The sequence below is a fragment of the Vanacampus margaritifer genome, chromosome 8, assembly GCF_051991255.1.
Source record: "Vanacampus margaritifer isolate UIUO_Vmar chromosome 8, RoL_Vmar_1.0, whole genome shotgun sequence".
NCBI classification, from domain to species: domain Eukaryota; kingdom Metazoa; phylum Chordata; class Actinopteri; order Syngnathiformes; family Syngnathidae; genus Vanacampus; species Vanacampus margaritifer.
Window position 1 is genome coordinate 25,855,917 of NC_135439.1, and position 23,505 is coordinate 25,879,421.

The 23,505-nt window shown below is 39.7% G+C and overlaps 1 protein-coding gene across 2 annotated transcripts in view; it reads left to right on the forward strand.

Annotated features, from left to right (window-relative positions):
- The window catches only part of acad9 (acyl-CoA dehydrogenase family, member 9), a 98,240-nt gene extending 75,050 nt beyond the window's left edge, over window positions 1-23,190 (forward strand). For both annotated transcript variants that reach the window (XM_077572382.1, XM_077572381.1), the window contains exons 14-18: window positions 511-637; window positions 709-786; window positions 7,710-7,838; window positions 11,088-11,160; window positions 21,938-23,190. In XM_077572382.1, the coding sequence (XP_077428508.1) occupies window positions 511-637; window positions 709-786; window positions 7,710-7,838; window positions 11,088-11,160; window positions 21,938-22,038 (508 nt within the window). In that variant the 3' untranslated portion in view covers window positions 22,039-23,190. The remainder of the gene's footprint in view (window positions 1-510; window positions 638-708; window positions 787-7,709; window positions 7,839-11,087; window positions 11,161-21,937) is intronic.
- The last annotated feature ends 315 nt before the right edge of the window (window positions 23,191-23,505 follow it).

Consider the following 23,505-nt stretch of genomic DNA (forward strand, 5'->3'; position numbering starts at 1 on the left):
ATTTCAATCAATCAATCAAATCTTTGTAAGCATCTTAAATGGTAAATGGTACTTCATTTATATAGCGCTTTCATACTTTAAAAGCAACACAAGGTGTTTTATATGAAAATTAAAAGAAAGATCAAAAACACAAACAGATTCCCTCCCACACCAGGATAACTCAATACACAACCGATGGCACTGCCTTAACCGACTTGGGCATGGAGTTCAGAGTTTTACAGTTTGTCACTGGAATTCTCTTTCTTCCCTTCTTGACCACATTAATGTTAGAGAACGGTTTATCACTTCTGATTTTTTTCGCCAACCATTTTTTTCTGTGTAGATCACTTAACATACATACTAACAGTAGACCAAACCATAGGATAATGGCTCAATAAAATCTTTCAGGGACATCTGAAAGTCAGTCAGCTCACTTTGATCGCAAGGGAGAGAAAATGCTCAGGATTGGTCTGATTGTTCGTATCCGCTTGCCCTGTTTTATTCTGTCTGAAGTTTTTTTTCTGCTTCCAGGGATATGAAGAAAGGAAACATCGGTCTAGCTTTGGGAATGATTGGGAAAAAAATCAGGAATTCATTTGGAAGTGTAACTGAAGGTGACCTTTCGGGAAAGAAGGGAGTGCTTCATCCAAGTTTAGCTGTAGGAGCTTTTTCATAATCAAGAAATTGTATGGATGTGTTTTTGTTTTTAACTGTAGCTTCTTGTTACAGGGAAGTGCACAGAAGTTTGAACAGAATGTTGTTCTTTTTGGATCAACTGTGGAGAGCCTGTTGTACCGATTTGGAAAGGTAAAATTAAAAATATATTCAAAAGCCATTACGGTACTGTTTGTTGATCATAAGTTGTTGCTTTTGTTTATGGCTTATATTTTGTACTTTCAGTCTGTGTAAAGATAATTGATTTCTCATCCTAAAAAATACTCAATGAAGTGTGTGTGTGTCTGTCTGTGTGTGTGTGTGCGTGCGCGCTCGTGTGTGCGTGCGCGCTCGTGCGTGCGTGTGTTATATTTTGTACTTTCAGTCTGTGTAAAGATAATTGATTTCTCATCATAAAAAATATTCAATGAAGTGTGTGAGAGGGAGAGAGATAATACAAAATAATGTTATTCAGAAAAAGATGAAGAATGTTTGGACAGGGGCAACAAAGGCATTTCATTTGTATTTGTTTCAGGCGACAGCAAACACGGCATAGTCAGTGTCATATTCCAACACAAACAAAACAAATTAGTAACAAAAGTCCAATTATGCCTGAAAGGGAGCGGGAATAAGAAAATGTTATCCCACCCTCATCTCCCATTCAAATGAAAATAATAGCAGGAGTGCCCATAATTCTTATTTTTTTGGGTGTGGTTCTCAAATGAGCACCAGAGGTTGTTTGGTGCTTATTTTTCCCCTACCCCACTGACCTAATAGATGAACCAAGACTAGATAAGGGGGTAAAAAAGCACTAACATCTTTACCAGCTAAAAAGTCACAGCTGCATATTCCGCCCCCAAACACAATGTTGTTTTGTGATTAATCAAAACCACAAGTAATTTTGATCGGTGAAAATCAGCAGATTACAAGATTAATTCTCTTGAGTTTGTAAACTCACGAATACCGCGAGAATTTAGCTTACAGAGCAAGGTTATGTGTTTTGATCAGTTTCAAGTGAAAAAGACATGAGACAAATTCACGATACAATTTTTTTAATGAAAGAGTATACACGTCATAGAAAAATACCTATTTAAAGTAATACATTAAATTCAGCTCTCTGATTTTTGATATAAAAATGTACCTTTTATAAGATAAAAATTAAAAATATTTTTGAATTAACTAAAATTTTTTAAATATTGTTGTGTATTTGGTCGCCCGTGCACTCGCTAGTGTTGTATGGTACACAACACTGCGCTTAACATTAAACCTAACCCACAAGGGTCACGGGGGTGCTGGAGCCTATCCCATCTGCCTTCAGGCAGTAAGCGGGGTACACCCTGAACTGGTTGCCAGCCAATCACAGGACACACAAGAGATGAACAACCATCCACACTCATAAGTACACTTAGGGACAATTATAAGTACACTTAGGGACAATTCTGAGCGCCCAATTAACATGCCATGCATGTTTTTGGCATGTGGGGGGAGACCAGAGTACCCGGACAAGACCCACGTAGGCACGGGGAGAACATGCAAACTCCACCCAGGAAGGCCGAAGCCCGGACTCGAGCTTACGCCCTCAGCACTGGGAGGCAGACGTGCTAACCAGGCATTCACCGTGCCGCTCTAAATAATATTTCATTTCATTTGATATTATTAGTTTGACAGGGACATTGCAATCAGACATCCTTACAAAGCAAAGCTTGCAGCGGATGTTGAACATATAGAGTTTATCTGATGTTAATTTACAATACCTGTCTCTGGTTGAGCTTTTTACAATTGATTCACAATCAAAAACACATAAAAACAATGCCACCCCTTAAAAATAAAATGAATTATAATAATTAAGTGCAAACACATGATTTTATTCTCTCCCCCCATTCGTTCACTAAATATGGGCACAGTTTTGATTCATTTTCAACCAACTAATAATTAAGTTTGGAGATAAATATTTTAAACTCACAGAGCCTTTATGTCTGAGAGTATAGAGTTACAGGGTTTACTGCTCTGATATGAAAAAGCTGACTGACCAAATGAAGTCCTGCACTGAGCGGATGTAACATTCTGGGTTAAAGTTCATTGTGTTATTCTGCTGCTGCTGTTTGGTCTCTGGATAAATGTTGTGAGTGGCTCGCGTTAAGATTGTAGAAACATTTGAAAAACAACTTAAGAAAACACCAATTGCGGAAACAACCCAGTAATATCTCATTCCCTTAGACTCAAGGGAAGACTTTTTTTATATAGTTGATTGACTTGCCTTTTACGCCCAGTGGCGTTGACTCATTGTTTTGTACCTGGCACCTGTTTCCGGGACGCTGAGGCATATTCGGGAATGGACTCTGTTTCCATTGCCCCGACTTCTCCTCCTTCTGAACCTTCTTCAGCTGGAGCGGAATTTGTGCGTACTGTTATGCTTAGCGCTTTCCAACGTTTAAAGTTGGACACTTCTGGCTTTTCTCAGTCTCCTACTCAGTGTAGCCTCTCTCCGATGGACTACTCAACAAAGTCTTCTTGGATCGCGGAATCTTGTCTTTTTTTTTGTCAGAACTTCATTCCTGCTGGTACAATTCTAGTGTTTATTATCGGCTCCCGGTGGACGGCCGTGCCCTGGCAAACAGGCGGTTTCTTAATCTGAATGGTTTGGACCTTATGCCTAATGTGGAGTATTCTGTGGCTTCACTCATAGTTTCCCCTGAGGAAGCCCTGAGAGAGGCGGTGAGATGCCCTAGCCCTCAGTGGCGCTTTATGGACGAACTGGTCACTCAGCCTAACAGCGCGGCGGCGGTAGTAGCACGCTTGGTCAATGCCCAGGCGCATCTCCTACTTGCTCTCTCCGCAGCTTTGAGAGACAACGAAGTGGATGAGGCTACATCGTTCTGTAACATGGCGTTGAGGGGCTTATTCCTCCTTTCTAGGGAGCATGGCCATGGTATGTCTTTTCTAATCCAGGCACGCCGTAGGTCTGGTTGGCTAAATCTCCCTTGCGAGAGCCCTCCTGGAAGGAACTGCGTCACCTCCCTGTGGTTCTGGGTCAAGTTTTCGGTTTGACAGCGACGTGAGCGCTGGAACGTACAGTGTGTGCTAATGACACAAGACATACATTTGCTAGCCTTGCCAGGCCCTATGCTCTGTCAAATTCTGGGGGCGCATCTCTCCCGGCCGCCCCTCTGTCACATGCTGCGCAGAACTTTCGGCCCTCATGGGGATCTGGAGCTCGTCGTCCTTCACGGGGGCCTGTCCCGCTGGCCGAGGGCCCCATGGGCAGCCCTGAGTTACACACACCACGCCTCGTCCCGCCGGCACTCAGTTACTTTTCCTGTCGGCAGCTCAACGACTGGGCTGCCCTCGCTTCTAGGGTCACACATTGCTGGTGGCTCTTTTTGGCCAGACCAGACTTGGTTTCTTCTCCTCCGCAGCCTCTGCTCCTCCGAACCGTGGCTCCTGCCCAGCCGGGTGGATCTGCTGACCCAACAGCGGGGTCGGATTTGGCATCCCGATCTCTGTCTGCTCCATCTGTGTGTCTGGCTGCCGAGGGTCGAGACACATTGCTGACAGAGTGCTCGTCTTTTGTTAAGCATACGATCCTTAATGCCAGGGCTCTGTCCATTCGTTCGCTGTATGCTTACCGGTGGAAGTTGTTTGCGGAGTTGTGTGCAAGCTGAGGGATGGATCCCGTAATGTGCCCTATTCCTACTGTTTAAGACTTCCTCCAATCTAATTTCGATAAGGGGCGAGCCCCTTCTACGATCAAGGTTTATGTGGCGGCCAATTCATCCCGCCATATTGCAGTGGCCTTTCTCAGGGGTGTTCTTCGCCTTCGTTCTAAGAACCCGCCTTGAGTCCCCCCCTGGGACCTCGATTGGTGCTCGACGCATTGTGCGGGTCCCCTTTCAAGTCGTTAACCAAAGTGGAACTTTGCTGGTTGCCGGCGTTTCTACTTGCGATATCATCCGCTAACCAGGTGGGGGAGCTTCTGTTAGCCTCGAGGGCCTTTGTTGGCACCCCAACGAGGCAGGGGTCACGTTGTGGCCAAATGCTGCTTTTGTTCCTAAAGTTTTGTCTGGCTCTCAAGCCAACCACCCTATTCGTCTCGCTCATTTTGCTTTGCCGTCAACGCCAACAGATTGGGGGGCACGCTCCAGGTCTTTGTTGTCCTGTGAGAGTGCTCCGCTCTTATTTATATGCTACAGCGTGTGTTCCGTACGTCCACCCAGCTTTTTGTGTTTTGCTATGGCCCGACTAAGGGAGCTGCTGTTTCCAAACAATGTCTCTCTCAATGGATCAGGGATGTGAGTCGTACCGGGTCTCTGGTCGTTCCCCTCTTCCTGTGGTGCGTAGTCACACCACCAAGAGTATGTCTACGTCATGGGCTGTTCTGAAAGGCGTGTCTTTGGAGGACGTCTGTACGACTGCATCCTGGTCGTCGCCTTGCACGTTCTCCAGATTCTACAGTTTGGATGTCACCTCTCCATATCCACTGGATGTGGTTCGCGGTCTCGCGAAGGCCCCTCTGTGGGGTACATTTTACAGGGTCTTCGTGACATCGCTAGTATTCGACGTTCCGTGCTGTTTCAGCACCGTCATCTGGCGGTCGGAAGGGCCGGAATTTACGTATGTAACTACGGTTCTATGAGTCCCAAACGACCGCTAGCATTGCTTGTCACTCAGAGCCCTCGTGTTGATTTACGCAAGAAGGTGCTGAGAGACTGAGAGACTGAGTTCCGGTTGCTATCCTTTTTTATACATGAGGATCACGTCAGCCGGAACCATGGAAATGTCCTTTTATGAATTCTGTTAAGTCAAGTGTCAAGTGACGCATGCGTGTGGGGGATTTCCGTGCTGTTTCAGCATCGCCACCTGGTGGTCGTTTGGGACTCATAGAACCGTTGTTATATATGTAACTGTTGTTTTGAAGAAGGTACCCCTAAAAACTAAGTTGGGTGTGTGCAGTTGGAGTGGACGCTAACTATGTGGCTCGTTAATGTGATTTGAAACGTGTAATTTGACACCTCTGTTACAATTTTTGTCGGAGTGGATGTTTGCAAGTAAAATATATGAACATTTTTCTACTATCCTTGTAAAATATTATCACGGCAAATCCACAAACACTTGGATTTGTGCCTGGAGTCCTTTCGGTTGTAAGCTGCTACCCATCCAAGTCTTTTAGCTTCATCAGTAGGTATGCGATAAAAAGCTACATTTGGTTTACACTCTGTCTATTTGTACAACTGACTTCACAGTAACATATGACAATTTTAGAGGATAATCGATTCGATACAGGCAAGAGGTTACCAGCTAAAAGTTGACCTGTCTTTCTGTGTGCGTGTTAAAATATTTTAGTTTTTCTCTTTTTTTCTTTTCTGAATGGCTTTCGACGTTAGAAGGTGCCGTTACATGTCTTTGTCTTTTTCACGTAATAACACATCTCAGGGAACCAAAACAGGTTTGTGTTATCCTCCCATCTGTTTGAACAAAAACCTGCAGCGCAACGAGAAAGCATAATGCAAATTAATTTCGAAAATGAGACTAATCAGGAGAAGAAAAACAGAGGTGGATATAGTCATTGACTGGAATTGATGGTTGATGTAAGTGCCCTCCTTTTGGCATGTGCTTCAGCACTTTCAGCGAATGCTTGATAATGCGAAGCCTTGAAAAAATTCACAGACTGTGAAGCAGGATTACTTCTGTTGATCGCAGTGAGTACACAGGGTCCTTCACAATCCATGTATTTTTTTGAGGGTTCGCATTATCAAGCATTCGCTTAAAGACCTGAAGCACGCGCCAAAAGGTGTAGGCATTTCCATCAATCATCAATTCCATTCAATGACTATGCCCACCTCTGCAATATGTACAGCCATCAGTCCGTGCCAGCAGGTCACAACATGGCTATACTACGCCATTGTGATCGCTGGGAAGATTTTTAATGTGTTGATTTGAGGTGCAGTTTATTTTGGCGCGTACTACTGCTCCAAGACAGCTGGGACAGGTTTCAGCAAGATGTGAGGGTGAGGATAAGCGGTTCGGATGGATAATGGATGAATACTTATTTATTTACAACAACATATTAAAATGAGTCCCAGACACTTTAAAAGTAGAAAAACTTCTTTCACATGAGGCATAACTAATGCAATTTTGTTAAGGCGGAATAGTACATGAAAACGCCACCATTGCAGCTCTTCGTGTTACATAACATTAAAGAACCCGCGGTTTACAACCATCTAGTCGGCACATTTCATTAGCTTGTCTACCTAATATTTTTTGTAACGTCATCTTTTTGTCAGCAAAATACACACTAACGACACTTGCCCAATTCAGAGAAATATATTTTTTTATACATAGGTAGTTGTTCTCCCACACAGGAGCACTTGCTGTATGAGTAGGTGCAGCTCAAGAGGAAGAGTTGGCTGGGGAAAGAGTTCTGTGTTTGTGTGTAGAACGGCAGCAGCTGTATTTCAAGCAAGTGCATCGTTTCCAACTACACAAGCACCTCTTAAAAAACAAACAAAAAAAAGTTTTACACGCAAATGCGCAGTGACAAGCTTGAATCTTGTATGCAACATACTTTTTCCAGTGCGTATGAGAGAGAGGTTAGCCAATTAGCAAAAACTTATGATTATGAATGGTGCAAGTTACAATACATAATCAAAATGTTCACAGTTGTGAAAAATATCTCTATGCTTGTGAACAGACATTGAAGAAAATCTCAAAAGAAACTGGAGTTCGGCCGGTATATTGGCGGCATATAAATGTAGTCATTGCAATTTGCACACTAGAAAACTTGTTGTTTGTGCAGACCAATAATCTGGGTTAGAGGGTCTTTGCATCCCACCCATTTACTCTTTTTTCTCTATTCACATGAATACAGTCTTGTACCATCAATGAATGTCCACGGCATGAATGGTTTTCATCACTCCTACCATATTGTTTTTTTAAGTGCATTAAAAAAACAAAAGGTTAAAAAAAAAAAATCTGAATACTGCTGAACGACTGTAACAACTGCTTCAAATGCATATTATCTTTTTTATTTGCAGTAAAATGAAACCCTTATAAAGGCATTGTTGTTTTTATGGCATTAGAATATCGTGGATGAACAGCTCATTTTGAAGAAAGTAGCAGATGTGCTGATCAACCTGTATGCCATGACAGCTGTCCTGTCTAGAAGTAGCCGTTCCATCAGCCTTGGTCTTCGGAATCATGACCATGAGGTATGTGTGATACTATATGTCCAAACTTGGATAAAAAGACTAACCCAAGAATTGAGCAAGTGGATCTTTGTCATGTACATTACTGTGTCTAATATACGATATAGACACAATGCAAAATGCTATAGATTAGGGGTGGGAATCTTTGACAGTCTCACATTTCGGGTCTGTGATTCGATTAATAATCAATCAATCTTCGATTCAAAATTATTTGATTGACAATGATTTCTGCTTCACTCTATAGATGTGAAAATAATCATCATGATCTCATCCAGTCTCCTTTGCAAGACACAATGACAAATGGAGATAACGTATTTTTTTTTTTTAACATTTATTAAGTTTTGTATTGTCAGGAAAATGCCTTTTACCATAAAAATAGCGTGTGAACCACAATTGCTACTCTATGTAGCTAACTATATATTTAAAATATGTTATAGTATATATTCTTCCCTCCCTGAGCAGACTGAGTACAGTTTAGCAGTCAGCAAATAGTCCCTCGAAAAGAGTCCAATGTTGCTGGTAGGGCTGGACGATTAATCAAAATTATTGTGAGTTAGATTTTAGCTTCTATTGATTGATGATAGTGCAGAACGCCGCGGCACATTTACAAGTTCCCTACGTTGTTAAAGTACCTTAAGTGTCCTTTTAAAGGAACCCTGACTTTAATGACAAGTTTGCTCTCTATGATTTATTTGGTTATTGCTAACATAGCTATGAGATTAATTTTTCAAAAATCTTTTTCTTTTTTACTTTATTTGTATTACTGTATTTTTATTACGTATGCCGCCATCTCTATTTACGTTGCAACGCATTCAGTGCGTAGTGACGTAGAATGGCGACTGGCTCTCTGCTGAGCAATGCGAAACAAATATAAAGGAAGGTAAGCCTCCTAGTGTTCTTAACTACAGAAACAACAATAAATTGGGAGAGTCACCCTCCCCCACGCTGTGTTCTCGTCATTCACCACACCCATTCAAGAGTTTTGATCATCCCTTTAGGAACATTGCGGAGGCTTACCTCAGTGTGTACACAATGGATGCACGGCACCAACTGCCACTAAGAGGCCAAAACGCGCAAGAACACCAAGTATTTGTTTTTTTCGGCTTTAGTATACAATATTTTTATTTAACTTTTTACTCATTTTTCTTCTAAAAACAATTTGTGTTCAAATGAGTGATGAATTTGCACACAAAAACTGCCCATTAGAAAAAAGTCAGACTCCATTATCGGCGGGCTCTATTTTTCTGTTTGTATCACTGCACGTTGCACAAAACAAGTTGTTTCGAAGTGTTGAGAGCAAAACTATTATAGTATTATAAACTTTATAAGCTTGTATAACTAAGGTGTGTTGTGTGTTGCACATTCTGTTTTGTATTCTTGTGTCTGAGTGTTTGTGAACGCATCGCACGTCTCGCGGTGGAAAGGGACTCATCCATACATTGTTGATAACGTATGCTAATTCGGCTTGCGAGTAAAGCTTCTTGTGTTCGGCGTTGGCTGTGGCCAACAGTAGCCGGTTGTGTGAAGACAAATAAAAAGGTGAGATTACCAACCACGTCAGCTGGCAGCATTCTTGTGACACCACACACTATATTATATTGTTCTATGTGTAAAACTTGTGCGGACGCGTGATTTCCCGGGCTTACCAATAAAAAAATTCTTGAATCTCCGCACACTTTTCACCGCTTTCCGAGCACTTCAAACAAATGCACCCGATTTGTCAGTGACGGTCACCCGCTCTCTCAGGGCTCCAGCTGATGCGCCACCATCAAGTTATACCACTTCTCTATCCCTCCTCGCTCTCTCTCTCTCTCTCTCTCTCTGCCCGTTCTAATTCCGTCTGACAAATATCAGCATCAGTATATGCGGGTTCATAAAGATACCCCCTTAGCTCAGTGCTAAAGACATTGTCGTCGTAGTCAGACATGTTATCATGAGTTTTCAAAGTTATGATTACGGTGGAACGCGCATCTGTCAGTTGGATATGCAGTGCGCTGCGCAGTGATACGAACTGAAAAATAGTGTCCGGCCGTAATGGGGTTTGAGTTTTTTTTAATGTGCAGCTTTGTGATGCAAGGTTATCACTCTTTTGAACACAAATTGTTTTTAGAAGAATAACGCTTTATTTCTGTGACCCCAGCCAACTTGCCGGGCTACTTTAGTTTCCACCAAAACCGGACCGGGCCTCGGGTGACAGGAGGCTCTTTAACCTTATTAGCATGTCACAGCGGCATGATAAAAAAAGGCAGTTATTATATCGTTGGATGCAGAAAAAGCCTTCGACAAAGTTAACTGGTGATTCCTCTTTGCTGTTTTAAATAAATTTGGCTTTGGGAAGTCATTTATTCACTGGGTGTCAGTATTATATGATTCTCCTAAAGCTACAGTTACTACTAATGGGATTACATCTCAGTGTTTTACTCTACAGAGAGGCACAAGACAGGGATGTCCACTGTCTCCTTTATTATTTGCAATATTTATTGAGCAGCTTTGTATTAGCTATACGCCAGGAAATTGGTAGATGTTGACAATGGGAACTCCTGCCAACGTCCGGGTTTAGGCCTTTGCTAATAGTTATCAGACTGGATTTGGGTTTGGATGTCATATTTGCATTGTGTACGTGAAGAAGGAAGTGTGCAGTTTAATTTTTTGAGCGGCAAGCGGCAGTAACCATTCGAAATTTAAATTTTCTACATTCAGCAGCTTTAACATCCATTCTATTCAATGTCATTTAACATAAGTGTTATAATAAGGCATTCCATATGCATTCAAATGTTAGCATTCATCTTTCAGCATTCACACGCAATTTGCAGTATCAGTTCTGTCCGTGGACTCCCGCACTGCTAGCCACACTTTAGAACAACACTCAACAATGTAGGTAGACTGTTGCTAGGCTATGAGGGGTTTTGCATTCATGGTGTGAAACACTGTAGGAATTTCAGAAATCTTGCGAACAAAGATACCTCTCTACATCTTTGGAATGCAATTCAATTCAGGCGAGCTGGACCAGAGGCTGTGGTCCTGGGCCATGGGCCGCAGGCCATCTGAGGGCAAAAGTAATGCTGTCGTCGCATAACAGATAAAAACTTAAGACTGAATCATCTTATTCCCTTTTTTTTTTTAAAGGTATGTAGCCAGTTAATGTAGTAAACAATAATACTGTATTGTCAAAACTTTAAATGGACTGCTAGAGAAATGTTGAGGCATTTAATTGTAAGGTGTATGTGTGTGATTTTGTCTTCTTTTTCCTAGGTGTTGCTCACAAACACTTTCTGCAATGACGCTTACTTCAAGAACAATTATTGGATGACTCAGCTGCAAAAACGTATGTAAATACAACAAGTGTAATCTGTATAGTCCATGTAGGTATGGGCTGGTATCAGACTCTGATGGAATAATAACCTTGGTTTCACGCAATTGACCATTCGCAAACAACGCCTCCTAACGCCCACAGCTCCGACATGCGGCTCGAAGCGCCATTGACCTCCATTGTAAAATTGATCCACAAAATTTTAGTCAGCTTCAATAAAACTAGAACAAAACATAGTTCTAACAAGCTAAGGATCCTTCAACAAGCAAAATAGTGAAGCAATGTGCCCATAGAGTGTGTAAATCGTATTTTAGGAATCTACAAAGTGGAGCGATGTCTTCAGTGGATTACACTGTGTTGGACAGCCTCACCCCCTTAATGTCTCAAATTTTCAAAACAAACATTTCTTACGTTTGCTCCAAGGTAAGACTATAATGGGCAAGACTGAAGCTAACTAGCAGGTTTTCTGGTTTTCAGGTTTTTCAATCTGGACATCAAAGTTATATTTACGATTATTTAATATTGTCTATTATCAGGAATCAGGATATCACTATCATCGGCCAGTCATCACCTCATTCAGCGAACACATCCCCATTTCTGGCGAGTTCATGATGTAACACCTCGTGAAAATGCACGGTTTATCTTGATCTTTGTTATTAATGTTCGCTGGGTAACTTGACGTCCAAGTAGGAAGTTTATGCTGGGTCTCATACTGGGAGCTTTGTGATGTTTCGTTGATTTACACAAAGTAAAAGTAGCAATGTAACAGGCACTTAAATTATTTTGCTTTCATCTTTCACCTAGCATTTTGTGTTACCTCAGAAAAAACAACCAACCGTTCTGTTACAAAGAGAAAAAAACACAATCATTTTATTGGTACATTTATTTTTTAAAAAATGGGATTATTTTGTAGGATTACTATTTCCACTGAGAGAGAGACGTCGTTGCTGTATTGGATTTATCTTGAAACCTGTATGATTTAGCATTGATAGTTGTGAAGTCCCCTGAAGGGGAGTGGTGAGCAGCAGTAGTATTTACATTTCTAAACATGTACCACATCTTAAGTTAAAATAAATAAATTTGAATTAAATGTAGAACATTAAATGAGAAAAATCCTGCAGCTCCACAATCACAAATACTGAAATTATTTCTGTAAAAACACTTAAAAAATAAAATACATGTACTTTGTATTACATGAGTAGAAACCAACTGCTTAACAATAATCATAACTTCTTTTTTCTTTTTTTTTGTAAAAGGTACTTCTGAATAAAATTTAACTAAATGCACTAATTAAATTAGTCTAACATCTGTCTTTTGTAACCTGTGACGGTAAATGGTAAATAGATTGAGTTTATATAGCGCTGGTGTTCAACAGATGTACACAATACTGGAAGTCTTAGTCTTGGAAGTTATACATAGATACAGTGGGACTCATTTTCAGCCCTGGAGTTTAATGGCATAGGCCATCACATTTGAGTCTACAATGTTTTAATAAAGATGTATAATGTTACCCTATTAGTGTATCAACCTAAAATAGCTTACTGTTCCCTCGTTCCGCATATTGTATTCATATTGTATTTCATCAAAAATAAAAAATTAATTCCACTGTCAATTGTGCTGACAAGATAACAATCAGTGAACAAGTATGAGAACATAAATGGTTAAAATGGACAAAAGGACAAAAGGAGACCAATAGTCAAGTGTATAACATGGGGTAAGCCACTAAACCTAAAAAGACAGATTTATCGAACACTGTTTGCGACACTAACATTCACATTATTTTCAAGACAGCATTATCATAATTTTTTTTTAAAAAAAAGACGTTTATAATACAGGAATGATATGATGAAAAGTTTTGGTGGCTTTCAAACTGACTAGGTTAAAACAGGATATGCCTTGAAACCAGTAACCGGCCCATGCCTAAGTCCATGTATCACCTATTTCATGTTGGAATGTGCATACAGTGAGGAAAATAAGTATTTGAACTCCTGCAAAGTTCTCCTACTTTGAAATCATGGAGGGGTCTGAAATTTTCCTCATAGGTGCATGTCCACTGTGAGAGTCACAATCTAAAATAAAAAAAATCTGAAAATCACATTGTTTGATTTTTAAAGAATTCATGTGAATGTTAGTGCTGGAAATGAGTATTTGAGCACGTGCCAATCAGTAAGAATTCCCTCAAAGACCTGTTACTGTGCCTTCAAAAAGTCCACCTCCGATCCATTTATTAATCGAACTTCGAAGCACCTTTTTGAGATTGTTAGGTGCATAAAAACATGTGTACCTCACAATCTGTCAGACTACAACTGCTACCATGGACAAAACCAAAGAGCTTTCAAAAGACACCAGGGACCGAAACCTGAAGAGATCTAGAGAAGATCTGTACGAACGAGTGGGCCAAAATTCCTCCCGCACTGTGTGCAAACCTGGTAAACAACTACAGGAAACGTTTGACCTCTGTAATTGTAAACAAAGGCTTTTATACCAAATATTAACCTTTATTTCTTCACGTGTTCAAATACTTATTTCCAGCACTAACATACAAATAAATTATTTAAAAATCATACAATGTGATTTTTTTGATTATTTATTTGCGCCTATGAGGAAAATTTCAGATCCCTCCATGATTTCAAAATGGGAGAACTCACTGTATGTAGCATATGTGGCAACCGTGGCTCAGGAGGTAGAACCGGTCGTTAAGTAACCAGGTGTGCTGTACGATTCCTGCTCTCTCCAAGTCATGCGTCGTGTCCTTGGGCAAGACACTTCACACACATTGCCTCCAGTGCCACTCACACTGATACCTGAAAGGTGCAAATGTTTGGTGGTGGTCAGAGGGGCCGTAGGCGCACACTGGCAACCACACTTCCATCAACCTACCCCAGGGCAGCTGTGGCTACTTAATAGGGCTGGGAATCTTTGAATGGCTCACAATTCGATTCGATTTTGATTTTTGGGTCTGCGATTTGATTCAGAATCAATTTTCGATTACAATTTTTTTTTTTTTATTCAAAATGATTTGATTGACAAGGATTTTTGCTTCAATCTATAGATGTGCAAGGAATTGTAATGCTCTACTCCAGTCAAACTCGCTAATGCTAATTAGCGTGCTACTCGCGGCACTTTAATCACTCAAAAAAACGGCTCCACGTTGAAAAAAACAAATTTTTATCGGAATAACTTGATCCTTCTACTCTCTAATGTGGCTACAACTTAACAGTGTATTAGGCCGCGTGGAACCACACTGCCCCTCAGTGGCCAAACTGGGTACAACATGAACAGCGCTCCAAATAAAGGTACACACAGACAAAGGTAAGACAGTATAAAACAATTGAAATAAAATAGATTTTGGGACATTTAAAATCGATTCTGAATCGTACTAAATGATAATCACGATTCTTATTAGAATCAATTTTTTTGGGCACACCCCTACTACTTAAGTAGTTCACCGCCATAACAGTGTGAATGTGTGAGTGCATGAATAATGCATTGTAAAGCATCTTTGAATATCCAGAAAAGCGCTATATAAATCTGATGCATTATCAAAATTACTTAAATGAAAATGACAAAATATCCATGATTTCATTTCACGGAACGTTATCATACGACAAGATGATGGCTTATGGTGAATATGTTTTGTACTCCATGGGCCAGAGTGGATTCAAGTTGTAATTATTTTGTACCTTTACGTCCTTTTCTGGTGGTTATCATCTCTTTAAGTAAACCACCCTCTTACCAAAACTACATAAATAAATAAAAAATCCTGGTTTATGCTAAACTCAAACTACACACATTTTTTGGCTTTCATGACAGTCGCTCTGTCAGATTACCAGATAAATTTGCTCTGTGTTTTGGACCGGACATATAGCCACACTATAAGTCGGAAACCGAAAAGACGCCTTCCAATCGTGTGCTGTATTACCAAGAGCACAGCGTCGCCACTGGTTGTCGCGGAGGCGAGACAAGCCGCTGTCATACAGTGATGGTGACACATTCATTCCGGGGGAAGGATATGGAAGCGTACAAGCTTGGTCAATACAAGTGGTGCAAAGGATCACAAAAGTCACGGTTCGGTTCTGATCACGGATTTGAGCAACGGATCGGATCGTTTTTTTGGATGAGCAAAAAAAAAATATATAGTACTTTGTCTTCATCTATTTAGTAAAATACTTTTCCTCATTAAAAAAAATCATTCAAAATGTCTAGTATAGCCATTTAGGATTTAGTGTCTTCGTTTATTTTGTAAAACACCTTTTCCCATTAAATTTAATTAAAAATAATTCAAAATGTCTAATATAGCCGTTTAGGATTTAGGAACACAACTTTAAGTGCAATATGAGGCAGAAACATTCTCATTTTATACATGGTCCATGTGTAAAATAAGGTAGCCAGCCTACTAAGGGCTTAAACTTGTGTTCTTACGATCTGAACTGCTATGATTTACATTTTGAGTTGAATGTTTTTCTTTTTTAATGGACAAAAGTGTTTTTATAAAATAAATGACTAAGTTGTATTTATCTTTATTTTTAAATAATGAAAACACCTCAAAGTGTAATTTAAGGCACATTCCCTTCCTTTAAACATGGAGAGTGAATTACAAATTAGCCTTGGTCCAGAATATTGAAAAAGAATTCAATTAAGCCAGTTGCCAGCTGTCAAACTCATTTACAGCTACCAGCCAGGCATCCGTAGGTAATGCTAACAGCTATCTGCATGCTAGTGTAGCGATAAATTATGTTGTCTTTTTGGACAAATTAGTAATTTGATTGGCGCTTGAGGAAGTCGTAATTCCCTCAATCGCCTATAGGGGCACCACGTTGTTTACTTTCAGTTTTGGAGAAACACAACAAATAAAATCCAAATTCTCATTTATTTATTCATAATCTGAAATCGCCACATTCAATGTTTGTGGTTCTTTGTATTAATAAAATAATTACTAATCCACTTGGACACAAGCACGATTGAGACTGAACTAAATTTAGAAAAACATGCATTTATTTACTACGGTTACGCATACAGAATCAAAACACTGCCTACCTAACTATCATACGGTGAAAATCTCCACTGCATCTAAGATTATGTTGTGACCCACAGTACAGTGAGACATCTGTTAAAGTTTTTAGACCCCGTGGTGTTGAGCAAAGACGGAGTTTTGTGTTTACGTTAACCCTGGGCCTAATTTTATGTGGCATATCGACTCGTACGACAAACTAAAGCCTTTCGGTAAATGCATCAATGATAATTTTACATTTACATTTTCACATTTTTACATAAGTTTCATGTTTTAACATGTTAAAACGTGAAATGATCATGTTAAAACATGAAACTTATGTAAAAACATGAAAATTATGTTAAAACGTGATGTGGCTCTTGTTTTGTTTTTCTTGGTGTGGCAGCAATACGCTTCTGTACATCTGCGGGTACATAACTCCATATATATTTACCTTCAGCACTGGAGCGCAGTTGTAATAACCTCGGGGGATCGATTCGTCGTCCATTCCATTCCGTTACAAGGCCGTCAATATGCATGAATAAAATTCCAGGACATGCTACAAGGATCACGTCACCCTCTCGTGCATATTCTGATTAATTTAATCGGCTAAGAGCCCAATAATTGGTCAAAACAAAACAAAATTACTTATCCGCTCTCGCGGCTTTAAAGGGAGAAGAGCGCTAGAGCGCTCTGGCTTTAACGGTAGAAGCGCGGTCATGCGCTCCCGGCCTTAATGCATTAAAAACATGGTACTGTAAACAAAATAAATTGTCAAAAAGAAGTTTTACTTTTTATTTATATTTTTAATCATTTAGTGCACATACATGATCTATAAACCATGCAAAACTTTATTGTTGATGAAAATACACCGCGAGTGTGATATACAGTGTTCTCTCTTTTTCCGCTGGGGTTAGGTTCCAAAAATACTCTCAATAAACGAAATCCGTGAAGTAGTTATAGCTTTGGTTTACATTTATTATAAATGTTTTGAGGCTCTAAAACCCCTCACCACAGTTTATACACTTTTCTCATCAAGGCATTTACATTTTCTCACATTTCTCTCAGCAGTGAAAAGTGAACCGCGTTATACATTTATTTATTTTGAAAGTGGCCACACTACGTGGGCCACTTTGAAAATAAATGTCTACTAAGGCTATTTGCATTGCCATTAATGTAAACAAACTTTATTTTGAAGTTAGCCTCAGCGGTGTGTTACATTGAGTATGTTTCAGCTTCCTTGACGTGTCTGAATGGTGTCCACTGTAAATGCGCACTTTGCTGTTGTTTTTTTCCCTCCCACCAACCAATCCACGAATCGTAGGCGATTTGTGGGGCCTGTTCCGAACCGACCACAAATCAATGCTGATCCGTTGCACTACTAGTCAATACAGTTACTGTTTTCTAATATTGTGTTAAGTATTTTTTTAATGGGCACAGTCTAAGCCAGGGGTCGGCAACCCAAAATGTTGAGTCATGTTGGACCAAAAAAACAAGAAACAAATCTCTCTTGAGCCGCAAAAAATAAGAGCCTTATACAGTATGTGACCCTCTCTGACAAAAGGGTACGCATGAGTGGTGACATTAGTTTTGAGCTTTTGACAAGAATAAATCGCTTAGACAAACAAGTACATTTTTAGATTTCTCCAAAAATAACCTCTTGAGGTCTCTATTTTCATTTGCCATCAGCACAAAAGTTTAAATTGCAGTAGTGTATGAAAATATGCAATTAGGACAAGTGCATCTTTAGCCAACGTGTGTTTAGCCAACTTCAGGAGCGCGTCTAAAACTTGCCTCAAAATAACCCAGAGTTCCTCGCCTTGAACATCACTTCACAAATGATTTAGAAAAATGGACATAGCCACCAATAAAAGTCGAAATACACCAGAATGTGCCCCTTGAGCACGAAAGTGAACAAAAGACGCATGTCATAATAACGGCATCCTACCTTGTTACAGAAGCGAATTTCGTCATCGGTCCGGAGACTCAGGTTTGTAATCCAAACAAAGATAATCTTTAATTCCGGAATCTCTTTCTTTAATGAGCCTATTTTTACTTTTAATTTAAATGAATGTATTCATGCAGTAAAACATTTCACACTGTAATGTAAAATTGGGGGTCGTCAGAACAACGGACTAGAAAAATTAAAGACTAAAAGGGGAGGTATACTTCCCTTGGTTGCCTTTAGTGGCACCACGTTTGATTTGACTTAATTTGTAGGAAATCAAACGACTAAATTCTGTAAATAATTATAAACTGAAGGCGCAACACTTAAAATGTGATTAGTTTAATTAGATAAAGAATTAATAAATAATTTAAACCAGACAATTCAGGCGGGACCGGAATGCAGAAAACAGAGATTTATTATTCTAATAACATTTGAAATTATTCTATTTTTTATTATTCTAATTCTAATTAATATACAGGTTCATTGCAGTCCTAACAAACTATCCTAGCAAGAGAGGAGAAAATAGAACTAATAAAATCAAAGAAAAAAAACATGCAACCTGACTAGAAAATAACATGTAAAACGTAACTGAAAAAGGAAAACCCTAAGGCTACGTTCACATTGCAGGTCTTAATGCTCAATTCCGATTTTTGGGGTGAAATCCGTTTTTTTTAGTAAGCGTTCATATTACCTATTAATTGCGACCCCAGTCCATTCTGCTGTGTGAACGTTATGCGTCCCCAAAGTGACCCGCATGCGCAGGAAGTAAATACGTATGGTCCAGCGTCCTTGTATGTTTAAATTTTCTGTAAGCTTAATTTGTGAATAACAAAAAAACAAAAAAAAACATATGGTCCAGCGTGTCATGGCTACAGACTTTTTGAAGTCCATTGTCGAGGCTCATATTTTTACCATCTCATATCTACAGAGGAGTAATGCGGGAGGAGGCAAGCCTGTTTGAGCTCCTCATCTCACGGAGACCTCCTTTTTTCCCCCTTCCCTAACAATGACGTCACGTCATTGCCGCGTGTAATAAATTAGCCGTCTGCGTGGCTAAATTACTAATATCACCACAACAAATGTCATCTTTATACCTCATGTTTCAAGTGGGATTAAATTAAAGTCAAATATAAAGCCACAACTGTTTACTCAAAACAACTTGGCCGATTCACCTACGTCTCCCGAGCCGTGCGGACCTCGCGGATGAGTGAAGAATAAATCAAGCTTAATGGCACAGCCCGCAGTGCCCGGCACGGAACGCATATTGGACTTTTAATGAGTAGAGGTCAGATATATAGGAACTGGCTGGTCAGACAACGGTCGCATTTCAGAAATTCAAATGCGTATTTTAATTTTATTTTTATTTATTTTTTTACATTGAGAGCTCAGTATTGTTCAGTCAGTAATCTTACTGATTCAACATGTCATCATCATTGCTCTCTTTTTATGTGTGTGTGAGTATGTGCGTGTGTGCATATATGCATACGTGTGAGTTTGTGCTCATTAATTCACCTAAAACCTATTAAAAATCTCATACCCTTCACCGAAACCGAATACTTCAGAATCCCGAGTCATGAAGTTGTCAGGAGACCCGAGGAGTGATCAAAGAAAAAAAAAAAAGAAAATTGAAATCCAGCACCGACCAGACACCACCTACTACACATAGGGTTACAAACTAGAATCTTTCACCAACCCCAGAAGCATATACATTCCAACAAATTAGAGAGACCTCAAGAGACCAAAGGAAAGACTAAAGAAAGGAAGGAAGGATAGATGAAGCAGAGTGAGATCCACAGACATGAGCCTCCACCGATTCAGCGACCAGAGGAAGAAGCAGATTGTGTTTGAATTTCGGTAGATGCTGGTGTGGTGGATCTGGCATGCATGAAAAACCTGCACCAAAGAGGGGAGTCGTCCAACCCCGGCCAGGACAGGGCAAGCACAACCCCCCACCACCAGGGCACAATCCCCGGGCCCTGCGGGGGCCACCAGCCAGAGAGCAAACCCAGGAGCCCGGAGCGCCCCCCCACCCCAACACGGCCCGCTGCGTTGGGCTCCTTTCCCTCCCACCCCCCAAGGAGTGTGTTATGTGCCCGATATGTCTATTTACAAAGTGTATTGTGCAAAACAAGTGAAGTGAGTTAAGAGGCGCGACCAGCGGGGCCTCTCCCAACCCGGCGGAGGCAGGGCGACAAGAAGGGGAAGGGGCGGCAGCAGGAAGAGGGGGGAGGAGGAGGAAAGGTGACGAGGGAGAAGGAACCGGGAGGCGGAGGAGGACGGGCAGGGGGAGGCGATGAGGGAGAGGCGGCAAAGGGGAAGAAGGGGGGGTGAAGAGGGAACCACGGGGCACCTCGGAGGCCCACCCACCCCGAACTGCGTCACCGGGCACGGAGCGACGGACCGCCCCCCCCGGACACCAGGGAGACCACCCCAACGCTGCACCCCTAAAAGGCCCAGGAAACAGCCGAGACAAAGCCGCCACCCAGTAGCCAAAGGAAAGGCAGAGCCGCCCACGCCCGGCTAGGGGGACAGCACCTAGAAAGTTAACCAACAAGCAGGAAGTGATTCCGAATATTAACCCTTAGTGCGCATTGGAAGTGAATCTTGAGGAGTTGGTGACTGTAAGGTGTCATTTGATGTGGTCCACTCGATCCTGCTGGCAGCAACTGGGTTCCTGACTATAAAAACACAACCATTAGTTCCAAATTGCCAAATACAGAAACAGCAATATAAGTTATCGCAATGTGGTGGCTCTCGCTAACAGACAGAATTAAGTAACCAAATTTAGATTAAAAGATTCTATATACGTAGACCATGTTTGTATAAATTTTGATATTTGGTTTTTGGTTTGATATAAGAATAGTTTTTTTAGCGATAGTAAGGGCTACAAGTGTAGATTGAAATTGTTTATGTGGTAAGTCAGTTGTTGTTAAGTCACCTCGCAAACACAAGCTTGGAGATAAAGGTATCCTACAATCCAAGATAGCGGAAAGTTTTTCTAAGACTTTAGTCCAGAAATACATAACCGGAGTGCATAACCATAAAGCATGAAAATAAGTGTCTGCAGTGTTTTGTGAACACTGGAAACAAACGTCCGAGAGTCCCATTTATTCCCATATATATATATATATATATATATATATATATATATATATATATGTGTGTATATATATATATATATATATATATATGCGTATGTATATATATATATATATATATATATATATGTGTATATATATATATATGTGTGTATATATATATGTATATATATGTGTGTATATATATATATATATAGATAGATATGTATATGTGTGTATATATATATGTATATGTGTGTGTATATATATATATATATATATATATATATATATATGTGTATGTATTTAGATATATATGTGTGTGTATATATATATATATATGTGTGTGTATATATATATATATATGTGTGTGTATATATATATATATATATATATATATATATATATATATGTGTGTATATATATATATATATGTGTGTCTATATATATATATATATATATATATATATATATATATATATATATATATATGTGTGTATACTGTATATATGTATATATATTCAAAATCATTTTGAACATTTTCAAAATTTGAAGACAAGAAAAGCTAGTGAACATCTGTTTTGTATTCTTGGACGCAATTGGAATCTTACCCTAATAGGTAAATCATATCAAGACATAAACAAGGAATGTTTAGGTGTAGTGTTTAGTTTAGTAGTACTTTAGTAGTATGCCATGTTATATCCTGGCCTGTAACCATTGGATATAAATGAATGCTTTTGATTTGTAATTATTTTCTCAATTGGTTTAAATTTGCAGACTCTCCTGAGAACAATGATGCCAGCATCAAGAAGATTGCTGAGGATATCTTGCAGAATCGGGCATATATATGCTCTCATCCTCTTGAGAGGACTTTCTGAGTTTTCCCATGTGACTCCAATACTGTTTGATTATTTTATTGTACTATTGCTTGATTTGACTAGAAATGACACATTTGACCAAGCAATGGACAATGGTAATTTAATAGTATAATATTTATATTGATTTAATTACAGGCGCTCCCCTACTTACGAACGAGTTACGTTCCGAGCGATCGTTCGTAAGGTGAATTTGTTCGTAAGTTGCTTCAGCGCTATATTTTGCTTCAGCGCTATATTTTGTATTATAATTTATGTTTAAAGCCTATATAAGTATATTGAAGGTTTATATAAGTATGTTTAAGGCTTGTATAAGTAACCTGTATTGGTTTGTACTGAAAAAAAACATTTAATAAAATGGAGAGAATACGTACAGTGCTGTACTGTACTACGTATGTTAGAGAGAGAGAGCGAGAGACACACACAGTATGTACATGTACGTAATAAGAAAAATAAAATGAAGTTTAACTTACTTTTGGAAGATGTACTCTATGCTTAAGGAGATGATGGAGGAGCAAGAGGAGGATTTTATATCATGAGAGGGTCTTCTTCTTCGCTGGAATGGGCTTTAAAAGTTACTTCCTCCTTCATGGGGACAGGTGTTTCTTCCTCTTCCTCCTCGACACGTTGCTGAGCCTCCAATGCTGGGTGAGCTCTCACAGCGCCAAGCGTCGGTATTAGCGGCGGAAAGAAGCACTACTCGGAAAAAGGCGCGCATACAAAATCTAATTAACCGAACATTTTTCCACATACTGTACGCGCAGACATGTTCGTATCTACCGTTGTTCGTAACTTGAATGTTCGTAAGTAGGGGAGCGTCTGTATATTAACATATTTACAGTACAGGCCAAAAGATTGGACAGACCTTCTCATTCAGTGTTTTTGTTTTATTCTTATGACTATTTACATTGTAGATTTTCACTGAAGGCATCATAACTATTATGGACTCTATGCACGAAGAGCTGTGACGTATTTCTGGGAAAATCTCATAAGGCATCGCCTTTTCCAGTAAACCACACAAGCTTTCATGTGTTGTTACTCTGTTTACTAAGATTATCGATGTTTCTGTCTTTTTGGCCTTTTGACTTTTCATGTGCCTGTATGTATATTTTTCCTATGTGACCATTTTATTGTATTAAAAAAACATTAAAAACATTTATAAGTCATTATTCTTGCACCACTGACGGTTCTGTCGGATTTCCATAGCAACCACTTTTTAGCAGAGGCATTAAGAGAAATGTTACCATGGGCTGGCCCATAAAAAAAATCAACAGTAGAGGCATTACATCTGCTTTAAAATATTGACGAGGCCGATATCGTCAGATTCCGTCAGCGAAGAGGAAACTACAGGCCGGAGAGTTTTTGTTGGTTGGTTTATTGAACATATAAACACATTACAAAGTATAAATTGAAGTTAAAATAATTTGAAGAAAGAAAATAATTCATCAATGTCATAATTTACATGTTCAA